This window comes from Ranitomeya variabilis, chromosome 8 (assembly GCF_051348905.1).
Source record: "Ranitomeya variabilis isolate aRanVar5 chromosome 8, aRanVar5.hap1, whole genome shotgun sequence".
NCBI lineage: Eukaryota > Metazoa > Chordata > Amphibia > Anura > Dendrobatidae > Ranitomeya > Ranitomeya variabilis.
In genome coordinates, this window is record NC_135239.1 from 210,472,899 (window position 1) to 210,491,803 (window position 18,905).

The 18,905-nt window shown below is 49.8% G+C and overlaps 2 protein-coding genes and 1 long non-coding RNA gene across 4 annotated transcripts in view; 1 reads left to right on the top strand and 2 right to left on the bottom strand.

Annotated features, from left to right (window-relative positions):
• Positions 1-5,278, bottom strand: part of LOC143787738 (uncharacterized) — a 79,718-nt gene extending 74,440 nt beyond the window's left edge. Inside the window, exon 1 of the long non-coding RNA XR_013218454.1 lies at positions 5,166-5,278. This is a non-coding gene — a long non-coding RNA (uncharacterized LOC143787738). The remainder of the gene's footprint in view (positions 1-5,165) is intronic.
• PLXND1 (plexin D1) overlaps positions 1-10,115 on the top strand; it is a 118,685-nt gene extending 108,570 nt beyond the window's left edge. For both annotated transcript variants that reach the window (XM_077276723.1, XM_077276722.1), the window contains exons 27-36: positions 1,279-1,435; positions 2,192-2,295; positions 2,890-2,953; positions 3,345-3,379; positions 5,028-5,132; positions 5,357-5,520; positions 6,348-6,495; positions 8,039-8,179; positions 8,263-8,337; positions 8,429-10,115. In XM_077276723.1, the coding sequence (XP_077132838.1) occupies positions 1,279-1,435; positions 2,192-2,295; positions 2,890-2,953; positions 3,345-3,379; positions 5,028-5,132; positions 5,357-5,520; positions 6,348-6,495; positions 8,039-8,179; positions 8,263-8,337; positions 8,429-8,545 (1,110 nt within the window). In that variant the 3' untranslated portion in view covers positions 8,546-10,115. The remainder of the gene's footprint in view (positions 1-1,278; positions 1,436-2,191; positions 2,296-2,889; positions 2,954-3,344; positions 3,380-5,027; positions 5,133-5,356; positions 5,521-6,347; positions 6,496-8,038; positions 8,180-8,262; positions 8,338-8,428) is intronic.
• A 659-nt stretch (positions 10,116-10,774) lies between these two features.
• On the bottom strand, positions 10,775-12,516 carry H1-8 (H1.8 linker histone). The gene is made up of 5 exons (XM_077278524.1): positions 12,387-12,516; positions 11,793-12,076; positions 11,566-11,701; positions 11,301-11,353; positions 10,775-11,064 (listed from the first exon to the last, which is right to left on the bottom strand). Exons 1-5 carry the CDS (start codon positions 12,439-12,441, stop codon positions 10,852-10,854), a joined length of 741 nt encoding a protein of 246 aa, XP_077134639.1. The 5' UTR covers positions 12,442-12,516; the 3' UTR covers positions 10,775-10,851.
• Positions 12,517-18,905: the final 6,389 nt, after the last annotated feature.

The following is an 18,905-nucleotide window of genomic DNA, read 5'->3' on the forward strand; positions in this document are numbered from 1 at the left end:
GTTACATCCTGTATTATACTCCAGAGCTGCACTCACTATTCTGCTGGTGCAGTCACTGTGTACATACATTACATTACTGATCCTGAGTTACATCCTGTATTATACTCCAGAGCTGCACTCACTATTCTGCTGGTGCTGTCACTGTGTACATACTGTACATTACAGTACTGATCCTGAGTTACATCCTGTATTATACCCCAGAGCTGCACTCACTATTCTGCTGGTGCAGTCACTGTGTACATACATTACTGATCCTGAGTTACATCCTGTATTATACCCCAGAGCTGCACTCACTATTCTGCTGGTGCAGTCACTGTGTACATACATTACATTACTGATCCTGAGTTACCTCCTGTATTATACTCCAGAGCCGCACTCACTATTCTGCTGATGCAGTCACTGTGTACATACATTACATTACTGATCCTGAGTTACATCCTGTATTATACCCCAGAGCTGCACTCACTATTCTGCTGATGCAGTCACTGTGTACATTCATTACATTACTGATCCTGAGTTACACCCTATATTATACCCCAGAGCTGCACTCACTATTCTGCTGGTGCAGTCACTGTGTACATACATTACTGATCCTGAGTTACCTCCTGTATTATACCCCAGAGCTGCACTCACTATTCTGCTGATGCAGTCACTGTGTACATTCATTACATTACTGATCCTGAGTTACATCCTGTATTGTACCCCAGAGCTGCACTCACTATTCTGCTGGTGCAGTCACTGTGTACATACATTACTGATCCTGAGTTACATTCTGTATTATACTCCAGAGCTGCACTCACTATTCTGCTGGTGCAGTCACTGTGTACATACATTACTGATCATGAGTTACATTCTGTATTATACCCCAGAGCTGCACTCACTATTCTGCTGGTGCAGTCACTGTGTACATACATTACATTACTGATCCTGAGTTACCTCCTGTATTGTACTCCAGAGCTGCACTCACTATTCTGCTGGTGCAGTCACTGTGTACATACATTACATTACTGATCCTGAGTTACATCCTGTATTATACCCCAGAGCTGTACTCACTATTCTGCTGGTGCAGTCACTGTGTACATACATTGCATTACTGATCCTGAGTTACCTCCTGTATTATACTCCAGAGCTGCACTCACTATTCTGCTGGTGGAGTTCCCATACTGTTCTGTGCAGCTATTCATCCTGGACACTTTTGTAGATATTTCCATGCATGTTTTGCTTATATCATTCTTACTATTGGTCAGCGACTAATCTCCTCTAATAATCTCTTTGCAGAATATCAACGTCTCTTTCCAAGGCTGCGGCATGGATTCATTAACCGTACGTGTGCTGGACACAGACACCGTGAGCCAGTGTAAAGAGAAAATATTGGAGGCTTTCTGCAAGAACCTGCCCTACTCACAATGGCCGCAGGTGGAGGACGTGGACTTAGGTAATTATGGAGGCATCATACACCCATAATCATCAGATAAGAGCTCTGTCCAGTCTTAAGGTACCTTCACACTAAGCGACTTTGCAGCAAGAACGACGACGATCCGTGACGTTGCAGCGTCCTGGATAGCGATATCGTTGTGTTTGACACGCAGCAGCGATCTGGATCCCGCTGTGATATCGCTGGTCGGAGCTAGAAGTCCAGAACTTTATTTCGTCGCTGATCACCCGCTGTCCATCGCTGGATCGGCGTGTGTGACGTCACCGCTGTGCTCTGCTTTACTGCCAGCACTGACACAGTCAGTGCAGGAAGCTCTGAGCAGCAGCGCGTAACCCTGTGGACGCCGGAGGACGTGCCAGACATCAGAAGGTGAGTATGTAGTGTTTTTTTTTTTTACTTTTACAATGGTAACCAGGGTAAATATCGGGTTACTAAGTGCGGCTCTGCGCTTAGTAACCCGATGTTTACCCTGGTTACCCGGGTGCTGCAGGGGGACTTCGGCATCGTTGAAGACAGTTTCAACGATGCCGAAGTCGTTCCCCTGATCGTTGGTCGCTGGAGAGAGCTGTCTGTGTGACAGCTCCCCAGCGACCACACAACAACTTACCAACGATCACGGCCAGGTCATATCGCTGGTCGTGATCGTTGGTAAGTCGTTTAGTGTAACGGTACCTTTACTGTGCAACATTGATTGGATTCAATGAGATGTATCCAATGGAAATCCATGTGTATGACTTTCTTCCAACCTTCCCACAGAGTGGTTTGCATTCAGTTCGAGGGGCTACATCCTCCGAGACCTCGATGACTCTTCCATCATGGAGGATGGAAGGAAGAAGCTGAACACATTATCACACTATAAGGTACCTGGAAGTTTGGATGCCACTTTGTCCACCAGAACAGCTATGACTTTGACACAGTATTGCCCGTGATCCTCTTATCCGTATTTATTTACCTCCAGTGTATACTAAGACCTTGTCCCTGTGACACTTAAAGGGGACCTGTCACTTTCCATAAATATGTAATTTTTTTTGCTTGGTGTGAATGCTGCTGTTCTCCTGAATCCGGCGATGTTTTTTTTTTGTCCCTGCTCCTCTCTGTTCCTGAGATATAGCCCCATCTTCCCTGTATATAAATGTAGTCTTGCAGTCAAGTAGGCGTGGTCATGACATGGTCTCTGTGGGTGTCACCATGAGGACCCGCCCACTAGGAAAGGATAGCTTCATATCCAGCGAAGATGAAGCCATATCTTAGGAACAGAGAGGCACAGGAACAAAAGTAAAACATCGCCGGATTCAGGAGAACAGCGGCTTTTATACCAAGTAAAAACAATATGTACTTATTGTAAGTCACTAAATCTGCCTTCTCCATATTAAATATGTGTAGACCCGAGAAACTGCTCAATACTGACATATTGTATGCATTGTATCCATTATAATGAGGGTTTTGTCTGCCAGGTGTGTGATGGGGCATCGCTGGCGATGAGTCTGAAAGATCAGCGGGATAACACCCTTGGGCGAGGTGAGACGATCTTGAGGTCAGAAACCACGTGGAAAAGTAGTTTTAAATTTTTATGTTCTCATTGGTAAAGAGAAAGTTTTGCAACATTTTAATATCCTTTATTATCATTTTCAAGATCTCTGCTTGCTGTCAGTGAATTAAATCATTCAGGTTTACAGAGACCTCGTTCCTGTGCAGCTGACACCCACATGTAGGGTCTGATGCACTGAAATGAGAAGCTCAGTTGCTTGAGATGTCTCATCTATGGTTTATGAGCAGGGAAGGATCCATTAAGTTGTCCATAAAAGGGATCATTTACTATCCAGACGTTAAAGGGTCACGCACTGCAATTTATCTGCAATGATGGGAGTAATTGTAAAAATTAAGTGCGCTCTTTTTTTTTTTCTTACAGTTAAAGATTTAGACACAGACAAGTATTTTCATTTGGTAAGTAACATATACAGCACGCACCACTGTGTGCATTATTGTAAGTACTCCAGTCACATCCAGAGCTGCATCAAAACTTCCTGCTCCCTCTGAGACTGTAGAAGATGCTGGTTCAGTGTCTGCTCATTTATATTCTGGAAACTGTCATCTTTAGGATTATTCACATGCTGCAGATTTGTTACAGAAGTTTCTGCATACATCTGATTATTTCTGTATCGGGTGCCTAGAATTCTGGAAACCTTATTCAGATGAACAGACTAGACAATAACTCTGCCGTTTGCAAATATTTCCCTACATCAGGAAAAGAAATTCAGCATTAGAGATCAGCTAAGCTGATGGAGGTCTTCTGTCAATTATCTTACTGTTTCCAGCAGAACAGTGAATTCAGTTCTGGAGTATAATGGAGGATTCATACAAGGCAGAGACTTTTGCAACTGAAAATAAGTTTTGCTCATCTAAGTAGATGTTCATGAGACGTTCTTGGGAATTTCTACGACACATCTGCCACTTCTAATAAATGCGGTGCGTTTACAGTGTAGGTAATGAAGAAAAAAGGACTACAATTCCCACAATGCACTGTGACCGGGCCTTGATCTGCAGACATGGGCTACTGCATTTGTAGCAAAGTGTTAAAAGCTGCATCCTGCTGCGTAACGGGAGGATAGGGAGCGGCCACAAGAAAGATGGCGGCGGCCCCAAAAATTATATTTATACAGATTAGACGGCGGCGGGATAGCAAATAATTTCACAGAGAGGACTCAGGACTAATTGGAAGCCGTCTGCACTCTATTAGCTCCAGTGAGGGGCACAGGAATTTGGGGTCAGCGGAGGAATGTCAGGTGACAGCCGTGCCCCCCACACTGCGCTCTTCCTGCAGAGGAATGGGACACTTACACGAGCCGATGATCGATAATCAGAAGAACGTTCAATCCCAATTATCACCCCGTGTGAACGTGTCGCCCATCACCCGACTAATGGGGACAATTATTTGTCAGGTGATCGGATTAGGATCATCATTGTTGGCAGCACATGGGGGTTCGCTGATCCCCCCCCAATATCTCAGTCACTGGAACCTCTCATAACGGGCCTCAAATGCCCACTGTTTACATATTCCCTACCCCTTTAAGGTCTGTTTCATAGGGCTATCCTGTAAAAAATAACAGGCTCTTTGGAGATCATGATGATCCACTGCGTGTGTTCATGTAGACATGATTCCAAAGGATCGGACAGCTAAGGAGGTCCCTACAGGTCTTAAAGAGACAAACTTGACCTCAATCTCCTTACCCCAAAAGAAGGGGTAAAAAGTGTAAAGTTGACTAAGATTCTAAATAGGTGATTTCGGGGGTGCTCCCCTCATTCTTCATTGTCAGTGTAGCTAGCCACAGAGACTGGTTGCTATGGAAAACCCTGCTTAACAACCATCCTGTCAGATTAGGCCTCATTTATCAAAACGCTCTAACATGAGGCAACTTTTGATGGCCAATCAGAGCTCAGCTTTCATGTCTTACTCTGCTTTTCAAACATGAATGCTGATCTCTGATTGGTTGCTATGGGCAACTAAAATGGTGCTGTTGAACGAGCCCTATAACGTTCAGTGAGATGATATAAATATAAAAATTCTGATTATTTATGATCCGTAATGTTTCAGGTTCTCCCGACGGACGATATCCTCGAACATAAGAAATCGCATCGGCAAAGTCACAGGAAGAAGGTTTTACCCGAAATCTATCTTACCCGCCTCCTCTCTACCAAGGTACGAAGATCTGCTCCTGCCATTACCACTTACGTCAGGAGAACTCCGCCATGCTATTAATAAAAATGGCTGCTGTCAGGACAGTGATGCCGGATACGCCCATCGATATTCTTGGCGGTGTACTCGCTGTGTGTAGAGAATATTACCAGGGTCCAGACGCCGCTCATCGCCCTTTTTTACATTGGTTCTCGGGGGTCGTCATCTCTGTGTCTACTGGTTTTCAGGGAACGTTGCAGAAATTCCTGGACGACCTCTTCAGAGCCATCCTCAGTATCCGTGACGACCGGCCGCCCCTGGCCATCAAGTACTTCTTTGACTTCCTTGAAGAGCAGGCGGAGAAGAGGGGGATCTGTGACCCCGACACCCTGCACATCTGGAAGACCAACAGGTAGGAAGCAAATTCTGCATCCGGATCTACGAAGCACAAATAAAACAAAGATATTTGACAATTTCAACATCTCTGCTTATTGTCAGTGAATGGAAACATGTTGATTTACGCGGTGCTCCAACAGCTCTTCGGTTTCGATTTTTTCCCTCCTCGTGTTTCTTTTTTTTTTGGTACCAGCTGTAGTTTTTATTTATACCATTTTGGTGTCCAAGCGACTTCCCGATTCCCTCTACAAAAACAAATGTAATAAAAAGAAAAGTGACAACAAAACAGCGATTCTGCATTTTTTTCCATTTTGACAGTCACCACTTGGGTTACGTATTCTGATATTTGATTCTATATGCACATAATTTTTTTGGGAGGGTGTTTGCGTTTTTTAATTTTTTTATTTTGTCCTATGGTTTATTGAAACTGATCGCTTGCGTGTATTGTAAAATGACTCATCTCCTCCTTTAGGTGTACAAACATGGCTGCCGTGTTAATGCCATCAGCACCTTGCAATCGTGGGGCACCAGTTCCACCATTGCCAACCTCTTAAATGTCACTGTCACAGTTGACAGCAGCATCTAAGGGGTTAAGCGGCAACAATCCGGCTCGGACTCAGAATTGCGTTTTGCACCACGGTCTCATCACGAGGGCTCATAGTAATTACTGCTTCACATCTTGACCAGAGTAACGCTTTGGTTCCCCAAGACAAAAAGACAAAATTAGCGACACACTGTAACGAGCTCTGCAGCTTTGTGAGCAGCACAGGTCTCCAGGATGTAATGGCGGGGTCGCGTAGGTGCTGCATCTTCATCTCACCATTCTGCTTCTCCATCCTCCAGTCTTCCCCTGCGCTTCTGGGTGAATATCCTGAAAAATCCAGAATTTGTTTTTGACATGGAGAAGTCGGACCACATGGACGCCTGCCTGTCAGTCATCGCCCAAGCGTTCATCGACGCCTGCTCCATCTCCGACATGCAGCTGGGCAAGGTGAGTCGGAGTGACGTGAGCAGAGATAATTGTGCGCCCGCAGCGTCTTGAGGGCAGAACAGATCGTCTCTGTTTATTTCCTCCCTGGGAGATTATATAGTATTTGTAAGCGCCCAGAACCCACATCTACCGCTGTGTACATGGGAAAATGCCCGACATGTTACTCACATCCCCCGGGACCGTATAAAACTCTGCCAAAAACACACAGGCTTCATATTTCCTCTGCTCCTCTCTGGCTCCATCATCAGCAAATACCGAACCCAGCGTCCTTGTAATACGTATTTATTAACTTTTATGCAGTTTTGTTTCATCTATCTCTACTCAGAAACCATCAGCAAGCTGGATAAGGCGGAGGTTCAGACAGAGTCAAGGCTGTGAATTTTGTCTAACTCATCAGCCTAATAAATACCCATGAAACTATTGAGTTTAGGTCAGGAGATCGGCGTCCGGCCCGGACTTTGCAGTCCGTATTTAGACCGTGGATGTCGGCCGTGTGATGCCAGCCTAATACAATAACCTTTACGTTTAGTGTAAGATGATGCAGAAATCCCAGGTTACAATGTATGACCTATATGTAAAAATGTCAACTTTTTTTTTCTAAATTAATTTGTGCTGATAAAAGACGTCATGTGCTTTACTCCAGTCACATCCAGAGCTGTGCTCATGATTCTGATTGTGAAATGACTGCAATAACTTGGTCCCTATAATTTAGGGCCGCCGCACTCTTACATTTACGTAACGCATATTGACAAGTTTCCTGCCATATCCGAAACTTTCTTAACATACAGTAAACATGGTGGGCACACATGATGGGGCACACGTGGCGGGACACACATGACGGGGCACATGTGATAGGGCACTCATGACGGGGAACACATGGCGGGGCACACATGAGGGGGCGCACATGACGGGGCACACATGATGGGGCACACGTGGTGGGGCACACATGATGGGGAACACGTGGCGGGACACACATGAGGGGGCACACATGACGGGGAACACGTGATGGGGCACACATGACCGGGCACTCATTACGGGGCACACATGATGGGGAACACATGACGGGGCACAAATGATGGGACTCACATGACGGGGCACACGTGACGGGGCACACATGATGGGGAACACTTGACGGGGCACATGTGGTGGTGCACACATGATGGGGCTCCCTTTACACGCTCACAGTGAAGCGTGGGCTCTTTGACAGCCTGCAGTGCAGATTTGGCCTCTGTGGGTCTCCAGGCTCCCGGCACAGCTGGGAATGTTTTCGGAGAGTTCACTGACCCACACTGATAAATACTTGCAGGAAACTGCCTTTAGGGGGGACATGAAAAGAGTGCAGAGTAACAGTACCAGCGGCCACACACAGCTGCTCCGCAGACGGCGTGAGAGTGCAGCTATGGGGTCGGGAGTGACCCCCTGAAAGGACGGGAATGCTACTGTTTAAAGGAGAAAGTCTGAGCTTATTGGTGTATATGGGCTTCTGATTTCTGGGGTCTGGAGACCCTTCCTAATATATGCATGTAATCTAAATCTTTCCCAGGATTCCCCCACCAACAAGCTGCTGTACGCCAAGGAAATTCCAGAATATAGGAAGATTGTGCAGAAATATTACCGGCAGATCAAGGAGATGAGTCCTCTGAGCGAGCAGGAGATGAACGCCCACCTGGCCGAGGAGTCACGGGTAAGAGACCGCCACTTAACGGTGCGGAGACATCTAGGGGTCCTTCATTGTAATCCACATTGTAATCCCCCCTTTTATTTTAGAAGTACCAGAATAAATTCAACACCCACGTGGCGCTGGCGGAAATCTACAAGTACGCCAAGAAATACCGCTCCCAGGTAGGCTGTGCAGAAAGCCGCTGACAACACCCTGCTCCGGTCAGCACGGCGGCCACTGGCCCTCACCCGTCTCTACCTTCTTACCCCACAGATCGTCAGCGCCCTAGAAGCCAATCCCATCACCAGACAGGGCCAGCTGCAGCACAAATTTGAGCAAGTGATTGTCCTGATGGAGGACGATATCTACACATGCAGCAGTGAAGCATAGAAGGGTCAGCACGGACCCCTGGACACAAGTTTTTGGTGAGGCCACCTCCAAGATGGTGGATATTCCTGCCCATCAAGATGTGCACTGGACTCTACACAGAGTCATAAAAGAGCTCTTCACATCTCCTTGGTGGGATTGTCAAGGCTCGGGCCACACAAGGACACTCTTGGCCCCCATCGGGGTCCTACTCGCTAAATTACTTCATCCCTGTTTGTAGACCCACATTTCTTTTCCCCAACACTTTCTAGGAAAAACTCTTCTTCCTTTCTGCACTTCAGACATGAAAAAAAAGGTGTCATCTGCGAAACGTGATAATGCTGCAAGGGCACAACCACTGGAGTTACGAGTCCGTAATTCCCTCCACCCAGAACTGTGACTTCGGAGCCTCCATCCGTACATCGCTCTACGAGTGCCTTATAGTCACGGATCTCAGGATACTTAAAGGCAGCGTCGTGATCTGCAGGATCTAGTGACCCATGAAACGCGTGGAGCACATGAGCCGCCGCTGTGCACAAAAATCCATTCCACCTAGGTAGGAAAGGAAGGGTTTACTTGATGTATACTGAGGCAGTGATGTGTTATTGGGGGGACCACACGTTTATATGAGGCCTTAGCATTGAGTCCTGGTCCTTGCAAGACTTTCCCTTTAAATATGGCCGCTCCATGGTGCAGAATGCAATCAATATTCCAGATGACTTGTGATGTCGCTGCATTACGGACAATCCACGACGATGTCACAGATCATCAAGATATAAATGTCATATGAAGGAGCCGAGTAGTGAACGCCGTGAAGATCTGCAGAGCAGAGATGACGAGACGGACGAGGACCACCAAGCGGCAGCCATTGTATTGGACAATGGATTTACAATCTGGGGTGGTCCAGGGTAGTGAACGGGTTAACGTTATATAGCCTGGTGATCAGGGAAGTGAAGAGATCAGTCCCAGGGATCCACCTGGAAGAAGAGAGGATGATGTAACATGGCTGACATCACCACGGGGGTCAGTGGCCGCCTATCGATTTATAGCTGTGTGCACGGGCCACTAGGGCTCCACAGTCACTGGCCCCTGCTAGAAGGATATTAGGAGCCATCTTTATCTTCCCGAGGACCCCCCAGGGTCTTTGCAAGGTTTGTAGTGGAATTGAGCTGGTTGACCACATGTGATCTGTACAGCAGACTGCCTCTCCATGCAGCACATACTTGTTTAGGTTACACCCATGGAGTTTAAAGCTGATGTCTCCGACACCACAGCCAGCTATATAAAACAAAGATGTGGCAAAAGTCTTCATTCCCAGCCATCTGCAATGCATTGTGGGACACCGCCATGTCTAAACGCATTCTGTAAGCCACGGTCATGAAAGCAGAAGAAATATATATATATATATGATCCATCCAGACAACCACCCCCACTCTCCATAGCGTTACATCGGGCTCTGAAATTCAGACCTTAACCCTTTAATGCCTCTCACAGCAGGGGCGATTATGCACACTGTATGTAGATGTATATAGAGGAAGATCCGTTTATGTATTAAAGTTCTATGTGATCTTTGTAATAAAATATTTAAAGCCCACGTCTTTATTTCTTATCACTCCAGTCACAGCCGGAGCTGCAGCAACACAGCCATTAACCCCCACCTTCTTACCACTGATTCAGCGTCTACGGCATCAGAAAATGAGCAATGTTTGTCAGGAATTTCTTTTTGCCTATATCACAATCTGTAAAAATACGTTCTGAATCTTTAAAATTATCATTCAGTAACTATACATTAGCAGCAACACTGACAGACCAGATCTTTTGTACTGAAGCATCTAATGAGCGTGTGCAAAGATGGTTGTACAAGAAGGGGGAGAAGGTGAGCCGTGACATATGAATGATGGATCCATGTCACTGAGTGTCATTAAAGTTGCAGCAGTAATAGAGTCCTTTGCACACGCTCATTAGATGCTACCTACAACATATAATGTTTGAGTTGGTCTAGTGCGGCTTACGTGTGTGGATTTCTGAGTAGCCCTGGCAGCCAGTATGAAGAAAGCAGTATTTTTATATGCAGCTTGTGATATGAAAAGGTTATTGTAACCCCAAAACCTGGTTTAAAGAGCTAATTTTCTGAGGACACATTCCCTTTACCACCACCATGCTTGAATCCAATGTACAGTTCTGCAGCTCAGTACTCCAGAGCTGAATTCACAGATGTACCAGCACCATGAGGGGGGACACTGACAGCTCCCATCTTATTAAACACTTTATTCAGAATAAGTTAAAGTCTCATTTACATAAATTAAAACCCCCTGACCCCCCCGGGGAGGTCACTTCCTCCCCTTCTTGCTACTTTTAGCTGTAGGTTTCTCCTCGCCATCCTTTGTCTTCGCAGCTTCAGTCTTCTTCTTGGCCGGTTCCTTTTTGGGTTTCGCACCTTCCTCTGCAGACAGAGCTTTGGCCTTTGGCTTCTTGGTAACTGTCGAGCCTTTGTCCGTCTTCTCCGCAGCAGACTTCTTTGGTTTGCTGCCAGCAGCTTTGGCCTTAAAGGAACATGAACAAGTCATTAAGTACCAGCACATCAGACTTATAGGACAACGTAATCTTAATAGCCCCCAGCTGTTGTGGAACTACAATTCCCAGGATGCCTAGACCCATTTCCACCTTCCTCTGGATCACCACAACTCCTAGCCTGCCCGATGGTGGGAGCTGTAGTTTCACAGCAGCTGCAGATCCTGGGAATAGGCCACACACAATGGTGGTCCGCAGATGTTCTCACCTCCGGGGACCTTTCCTTCTTGTCCGCAGCTTTGTCCTCCATGTTCTCATCAGCTTTAAAGAAAACAAGCGTTAACCAGACAAGCAGCAGCCTCCATCGCCCCCAGCACTCTACATACAGGAGCGGAGCCATCTCTCCAGTCACACCCAGAGCTGCATGCACCCATAGAATTGGGAGTAAGGGGAGCGGATTCATATCCAGGCACTGGTATCCAGTCTATAGAGGGGGGCACATACTGGTTTAGGGTCTAAGGACCCCAGCATACCTTTAGATCCCACTTTTGCAGCCTTCGGTTTCTTGGAGACCTTTACCACCTTCTTCTTGGGTTTCGCAGTCTTTGGTTGCACATTGGGATCCATGTTCTCACCCTCCACCTTAGGTTTGGCTCCAGGCTTCGCCAGCTGCAGAGAAGAGCATAACCCCCTCATTACAGCACCAGCACCCCCAATATCCAGGGCAGGGTGCACAGCAGACAATCGGGACCCATCTTACCTTGAATCGGCCAGTGGCACCCGATGCGTTGGAGTTTGGGGGTCTGACGAGGATCCCCTTCTCGATGCCTTTGTTCAGAGCATTTCTCAGTAAAAGCCTCAGCCTCACCGGGTCCACAGTGGGATGCGCCAGCAGGATGTGACTGCGGATGGCCGGCACCGACGTCCCCTTCCTCTCAGTGTTCTTCTTCAGAGCTTCCACCACCATGGCGAGCGTGGAGGGGCGGCTCAGGGTCTTCACCTTCACCACTTTCGGCTTGGCTTTGGTTTGCCCTGAACTTGTCACTTGTGATACAATGTAACAGAATGAGAAATAAGGCAGATTAAAGGGGCGGCCTCATCACGGCAGCACACTGGGCGTCCATGTATAGGGGCAGTAAACTAATAGTCTCTTTCCAATGGGGCAGTCTGGCCACACATGATGCCGCCATTTTAAAAACCTCATTCATTCAGGTGCAGACCTTATATTGTTAGCATGACCGAGGGCCTCACTCATCGCACTGGTCAGCCATGTGCACCCCCAATAGTACAAGGGTCCGCCACAAGTGTGACCCCAGCACAGACCGCACATACAGACCACACACCCCCATCTTACCTGCACCTCCATCCTCCCTCACATCAGCCCCTGCAGCCATCTTCTTAGGCCCCATGATTCCTCCTCCTCCAGCCTCCTGGGCTCCTTATATCCACCTGTCCTCACTCCCATCCGCCCTGATCATCTCTGAGCCGCACCTGACCCACAAACCAAAAACAGTTCTCCCATCACTGATCCACAGAGGGAAAATCAGCCCCAAATTCTGCAGCTTTCACCTTGCGCGTCTGAAAGGAGGAGATTTTTCTTGCGTTTCTGCAGCTCAGCTCCGTTTCTGCCGCGTGTGGCGGAGGTTTATTCAAGTCTTATCCACTTTTCTGCTGCTGTAAAATGCAGATTTTACCCATGGAAATCCTTGTTAGAAAATGTGGACGGCACATATAGCGGATGTGTGTGATCAGTACCCCTGATTAGTCCATGTCTGCACAATACAAGGCTATTATGGCAGGTACTGCTGTGTGCGGGCTGCCTGATAATACTGTATGGGAAGGGACTATATGGAGGGATTGTCTGTACTATATAGGGCACTGTTATGTACAGGCCATGATACACTGCACTATGTGGCTGCTGCATGGCGGCATTACATGGCAAGCACATAGGGATATAGTGTGCAACTATCATGTGAGCACTATATAATACTAGTATATGGCACTGTATGGTGGTATGACTCTATAGTAGTATATGGCACTGTATACAGTGCCATATACCTAGCAAAGCCATATACCACTATACAGTAATATATAATACCACCATACAGTGACACTGTATAGTATATGGCACTGTATGATGGTATTATATGGCACTATAGTAGTATTAGGTACTGTATGATGGTGGCATTATATGACACTCTATAGCATGGCACTGTATGGTTGTATTATATGGTACTATAGTCATATATGGCACTGTATAGTATATGGTACTATGGTAGCATATGACACTGTATGGTGGTATTGTATGATGGTGGTATTATATGGTACTATAGTAGTATATGACACTGTATAGTAGTATATGGCACTGTGTGGTGGTATTTTATGGTACTATGATAGTACATGACACTATGGGGGTATGGCTGTAGTAGTATATGGCACTGTATGGTGTTATTATATGGTACTATGGTAGTATATGAAACTGTATGGTGGTATTGTATGATGGTGGTATTATATGGCTGTATAGTCGCTGTATGATAGTAGTATGTGGCTGCTCTATGACCGTGTTAGGCTACGTTCACATTTGCGGTCAGCGCCGCAGCGGCGCCGCATGCGTCATGCGCCCCTATATTTAACATGGGGGCGCATGGACATGCGTTGTGCTGCGTTTTGCACCGCATGGCCGCAAGCGTTGGACGCAAGAAACGCATCAAGTTGCATTTTTTTTGTTTCCAACTTTCGGCCAAAACCGACGCATGCGGCACAAAACGCAGCGTTTTAGCGTGCCTTTTGCCGCGTTTTTGTTTGCGTTGTGCGCTGCGGCGCCGACGCTGCTTCGCACAACGCAAATGTGAACGTAGCCTTATATGACTCTGTATGTCGGTATTACTTAGGCACTATCATGTAGGTGCGGTATAATACACCAGGTTGCAGTCAGCCCTCTTGTTGTGCGCAGGGGCGATATAGAGAAATCATAAAGGTAAAATATTATTTTCTTATAGGACAGTCCTGACTACAGTTATTCTTATTACTCTCCCCTAAGAAGTAAAGGTTCAGCATATCGGCCATATTTGCCTTTGAACCTGATGCATAGTGCAGCATGTGCAGTAATTTGCCCATCTACCCTCAGTCGCCCTCTTGTGGTCATCGCCGATATCACCATATACCAAAAGACAGAGGTTTAAGCAGGAAACGTTTTATGTGGAAATAATAATAATAATCTTTATTTTTATATAGTACTAACATAATCTGCAGCGCTTTACAGTTTGCACACATCATCATCACTGTCCCCAATGAGGCTCACAATCTACATTCCCTATCAGTATGTCTTTGGAGTGTGGGAGGAAACCGGAAAACCCGGAGGAAACATGGGGAGAAATATCTACAACACTATGCAGAAAAGACAAGACTACATTCAGATGATTCGACCGCGTTCATAACCCCTCATACATGCCTATGCGGACCCTCGTCTACACAAAATGGCGGTAAATTTCCTTTTTACATCAGAATCGTGGCAATACCTGATGGACGCTACGGCCTCTGCATAAAGACTTTACCCCTAAGTGGAAGATGTCTACCTCCACAGAGATGAAAATCCATCTCCGAAGCACCAACCTGGGGAAGGAGAACTCCGCACCCAGATTAATCCATTCCAGATTGTCATGACATTTATGGGGCAAGTGATTTTTGGGATCTGTTAAGCTATTGATGAAAAAATATTTGCAATTTCTTAGCTAAGGTCTCAGCAATTAAAGGATTGCCCAGACTGTAGGCTCTTAGAAAAAGAAAGGCTTCGGAGTTATGCCATCTCCTGTGTTCCATTGGGTGGTGAGCGTGCCCCTCCTGCACCAGCCGAGCTCATAGACCGATGAGCGTGCCCCTCCTGCTCCAGCCAAGCTCATAGAGCGATGAGCGTGCCCCTCCTGCTCCAACCAAGCTCATAGACCGATGAGCGTGCCCCTCCTGCACCAGCCGAGCTCATAGACCGATGAACGTGCCCCTCCTGCTCCAGCCGAGCTCCTATACCGATGAGCGTGCCCCTCCTGCTCCAGCCGAGCTCATAGAGCGATGAACGTGCCCCTCCTGCACCAGCCGAGCTCATAGAGCGATGAACGTGCCCCTCCTGCTCCAGCCAAGCTCATAGACCGATGAGCGTGCCCCTCCTGCACCAGCCGAGCTCATAGACCGATCAACGTGCCCCTCTTGCACCAGCCGAGCTCATAGACCGATGAACGTGCCCCTCCTGCACCAGCCGAGCTCATAGAACGATGAGCGTGCCCCTCCTGCTCCAGCCGAGCTCATAGAACGATGAGCGTGCCCCTCCTGCTCCAGCCGAGCTCATAGACCGATGAGCGTGCCCCTCGTGCACCAGCCGACCTCATAGAGCGATGAGCGTGCCCCTCCTGCTCCAGCCAAGCTCATAGACCCATGAGCGTGCCCCTCCTGCTCCAGCCAAGCTCATAGAGCGATGAGCGTGCTCCTCCTGCTCCAGCCGAGCTCATAGACTGATGAGCGTGCCCCTCCTGCTCCAGCCAAGCTCATAGACCCATGAGCGTGCCCCTCCTGCTCCAGCCAAGCTCATAGAGCGATGAGCGTGCTCCTCCTGCTGCAGCCGAGCTGACAGAGTGATGAGCGTGCCCCTCATGCTCCAGCCGAGCTCATAGAGCGATGAGCGTGCCCCTCGTGCTCCAGCCAAGCTCATAGAGCGATGAGCGTGCCCCTCCTGCTCCAGCCGAGCTCATAGAGTGATGAGCGTGCCCCTCCTGCTCCAGCCGAGCTCATAGAGCGATGAGCGTGCCCCTCGTGCTCCAGCCGAGCTCATAGAGCGATGAGCGTGCCCCTCCTGCTCCAGCCGAGCTCATAGAGCGATGAGCGTGCCCCTCCTGCTCCAGACGAGTTCATGGAGTGATGAGTGTGCCCCTCCTGCACCAGCCGAGCTCATAGAGCGATGAGCGTGCCCCTCCTGCTACAGCCGAGCTGACAGTGATGAGCGTGCCCCTCCTGCTCCAGCCGACCTCATAGAGCGATGAGTGTGCCCTCCTGCTCCAGCCGAGCTCATAGAGCAATGAGCGTGCCCCTCCTGCTCCAGCCGAGCTCATAGAGCGATGAGCGTGCCCCTCCTGCTCCAGCCGAGCTCATAGAGCGATGAGCGTGCCCCTCCTGCTCCAGCTCCAGCCGAGCTCATAGAGCGATGAGCGTGCCCCTCCTGCTCCAGCCGAGCTCATGGAGCGATGAGCGTGCCCCTCCTGCTCCAGCCGAGCTCATAGAGCGATGAGTGTGCCTCTCCTGCTCCAGCCGAGCTCATGGAGCGATGAGCGTGCCCCTCCTGCTATAGCCGACCTCATAGAGCGATGAGCGTGCCCTCCTGCTCCAGCCGAGCTCATAGAGCGATGAGCGTGCCCCTCCTGCTCCAGCCGAGCTCATAGAGCGATGAGCGTGCCCCTCCTGCTCCAGCCAAGCTCATAGAGCGATGAGCGTGCCCCTCCTGCTCCAGCCGACCTCATAGAGCGATGAGCGTGCCCTCCTGCTCCAGCCGAGCTCATAGAGCGATGAGCGTGCCCCTCCTGCTCCAGCCGAGCTCATAGAGCGATGAGCGTGCCCCTCCTGCTACAGCCGAGCTCATAGAGCGATGAGCGTGCCCCTCCTGCTCCAGCCGAGCTCATAGAGCGATGAGCGTGCCCCTCCTGCTCCAGCCGAGCTCATAGAGCGATGAGCGTGCCCCTCCTGCTCCAGCCGAGCTCATAGAGCGATGAGCGTGCCCCTCCTGCTCCAGCCGAGCTCATAGAGCGATGAGCGTGCCCCTCCTGCTCCAGCCGAGCTCATAGAGCGATGAGCGTGCTCCTCCTGCTCCAGCTGAGCTCATAGAGCGATGAGCGTGCCCCTCCTGCTCCAGCCGAGCTCATAGAGCGATGAGCGTGCCCCTCCTGCTCCAGCCGAGCTCATAGAGCGATGAGCGTGCCCCTCCTGCTCCAGCCGAGCTCATAGAGCGATGAGCGTGCCCCTCCTGCTCCAGCCGAGCTCATAGAGCGATGAGCGTGCCCCTCCTGCTCCAGCCGAGCTCATAGAGCGATGAGCGTGCTCCTCCTGCTCCAGCCGAGCTCATAGAGTGATGAGCGTGCCCCTCGTGCTCCAGCCGAGCTCATGGAACGATGAACGTGCCCCTCCTGCTCCAGCCGAGCTCATAGAGTGATGAGCGTGCCCCTCCTGCTCCAGCCGAGCTCATAGAGCGATGAGCGTGCCCCTCCTGCTCCAGCCGAGCTCATAGAGCGATGAGCGTGCCCCTCCTGCTCCAGCCGAGCTCATAGGGGGCAGGGAACAATTGACGCTCATGGGCAGATGCCAGCGAAGTAATTTTAGCTGGGGTATTAATAGTTGGGCATGGTGCAGTTGTAAGGAAGTGGATGTGCTGTCCACACCCCCTTGAAGATATGTGTTGTGATATCATGCATTGCACGGTTGTAAATATGATTTTATCTGTTTTCTAATTAGCATGCACTTAATGGAGTTAATAATTGGGACTGGCCCAGAATGGGAGGGGCTATGTGGGAAGACAGAAAATACTTCCTGATAAAGAGTCAGAAAGGGCCCAGTGTTCAGCAGAGAAAGACCTAAGGTCTGACAGATGGCAGACTGATATGTTATAGTGTGTTGTGTGCAAAGAGGTAAGACCACAGGACATCCGATAATACGTCCTAAGCACCAAGGGAACGTGAAGAGATGTTTGACAGCCCACATGGCTGCCACTAGGAATTTCAGGGCCAAATACTGGCAAAATTTCTGGGCCCCTTGAGACTCCGCCCAAGCTCCACCCCAGCTCTGCCTCCACCCCTGGATCTTTCCACAGTCCCATCGCACACTCTTGGGAAAAACTCCACTTCTGCACAATGTTGGGTCTCCAGAGCAGTAGGGTCGGGTCTCCCGGCCAGTGTGGGCTGGGGTCGGGTCTCCCGGCCAGTGTGGGCTGGGGTCGGGTCTCCCGGCCAGTGAGGGCTGGGGTCGGGTCTCCCGGCCACTGTGGGATGGGGGTTCGGGTCTCCCGGCCACTATGGGATGGGGGGTCGGGTCTCCCGCCCACTATGGGACAGGGTTCGGTCTCCCGGCCACTATGGGATGGGTCGGGTCTCCCGGCCACTATGGGACGGGGTCGGGTCTCCCGCTATCTATGGGACAGGGTTGGGTCTCCCATCCACTATGGGATGGGGTCGGGTCTCCCAGCCACTATGGGATGGGGGGTCGGGTCTCCCAGCCACTATGGGATAGGGGGTCGGGTCTCCCAGCCACTATGGGACGGGGTTGGGTCTCCCGGCCACTATGGGACGGTGGTCGGGCCTCCTGGCCACTATGGGATGGGGGGTCGGGTCTCCCGGCCACTATGGGACGGGGTCGGGTCTCCCACCAACTATTGGACGGGGTTGGGTCTCCCGCTAACTATGGGACAGGGTTGGGTCTCCCGTCCACTATGGGATGGGGTCGGGTCTCCCGGCCACTATGGGATGGGTCGGGTCTCCCGGCCACTATGGGACGGGGTCGGGTCTCCCGCCAACTATGGGACGGGGTCGGGTCTCCCACCAACTATGGGACGGGGTCGGATCTCCCGCTAACTATGGCACAGGTTTGGGTCTCCCGTCCACTATGGGATGGGGTCGGGTCTCCCAGCCACTATGGGACGGGGGGTCGGGTCTCTTGGCCACTATGGGACGGGGTTGGGTCTCCCGGCCACTATGGGACGGTGGTCGGGCCTCCTGGCCACTATGGGATGGAGGGTCGGGTCTCCCGGCCACTATGGGACGGGGTCGGGTCTCCCACCAACTATTGGACGGGGTTGGGTCTCCCGCTAACTATGGGACAGGGTTGGGTCTCCCGTCCACTATGGGAT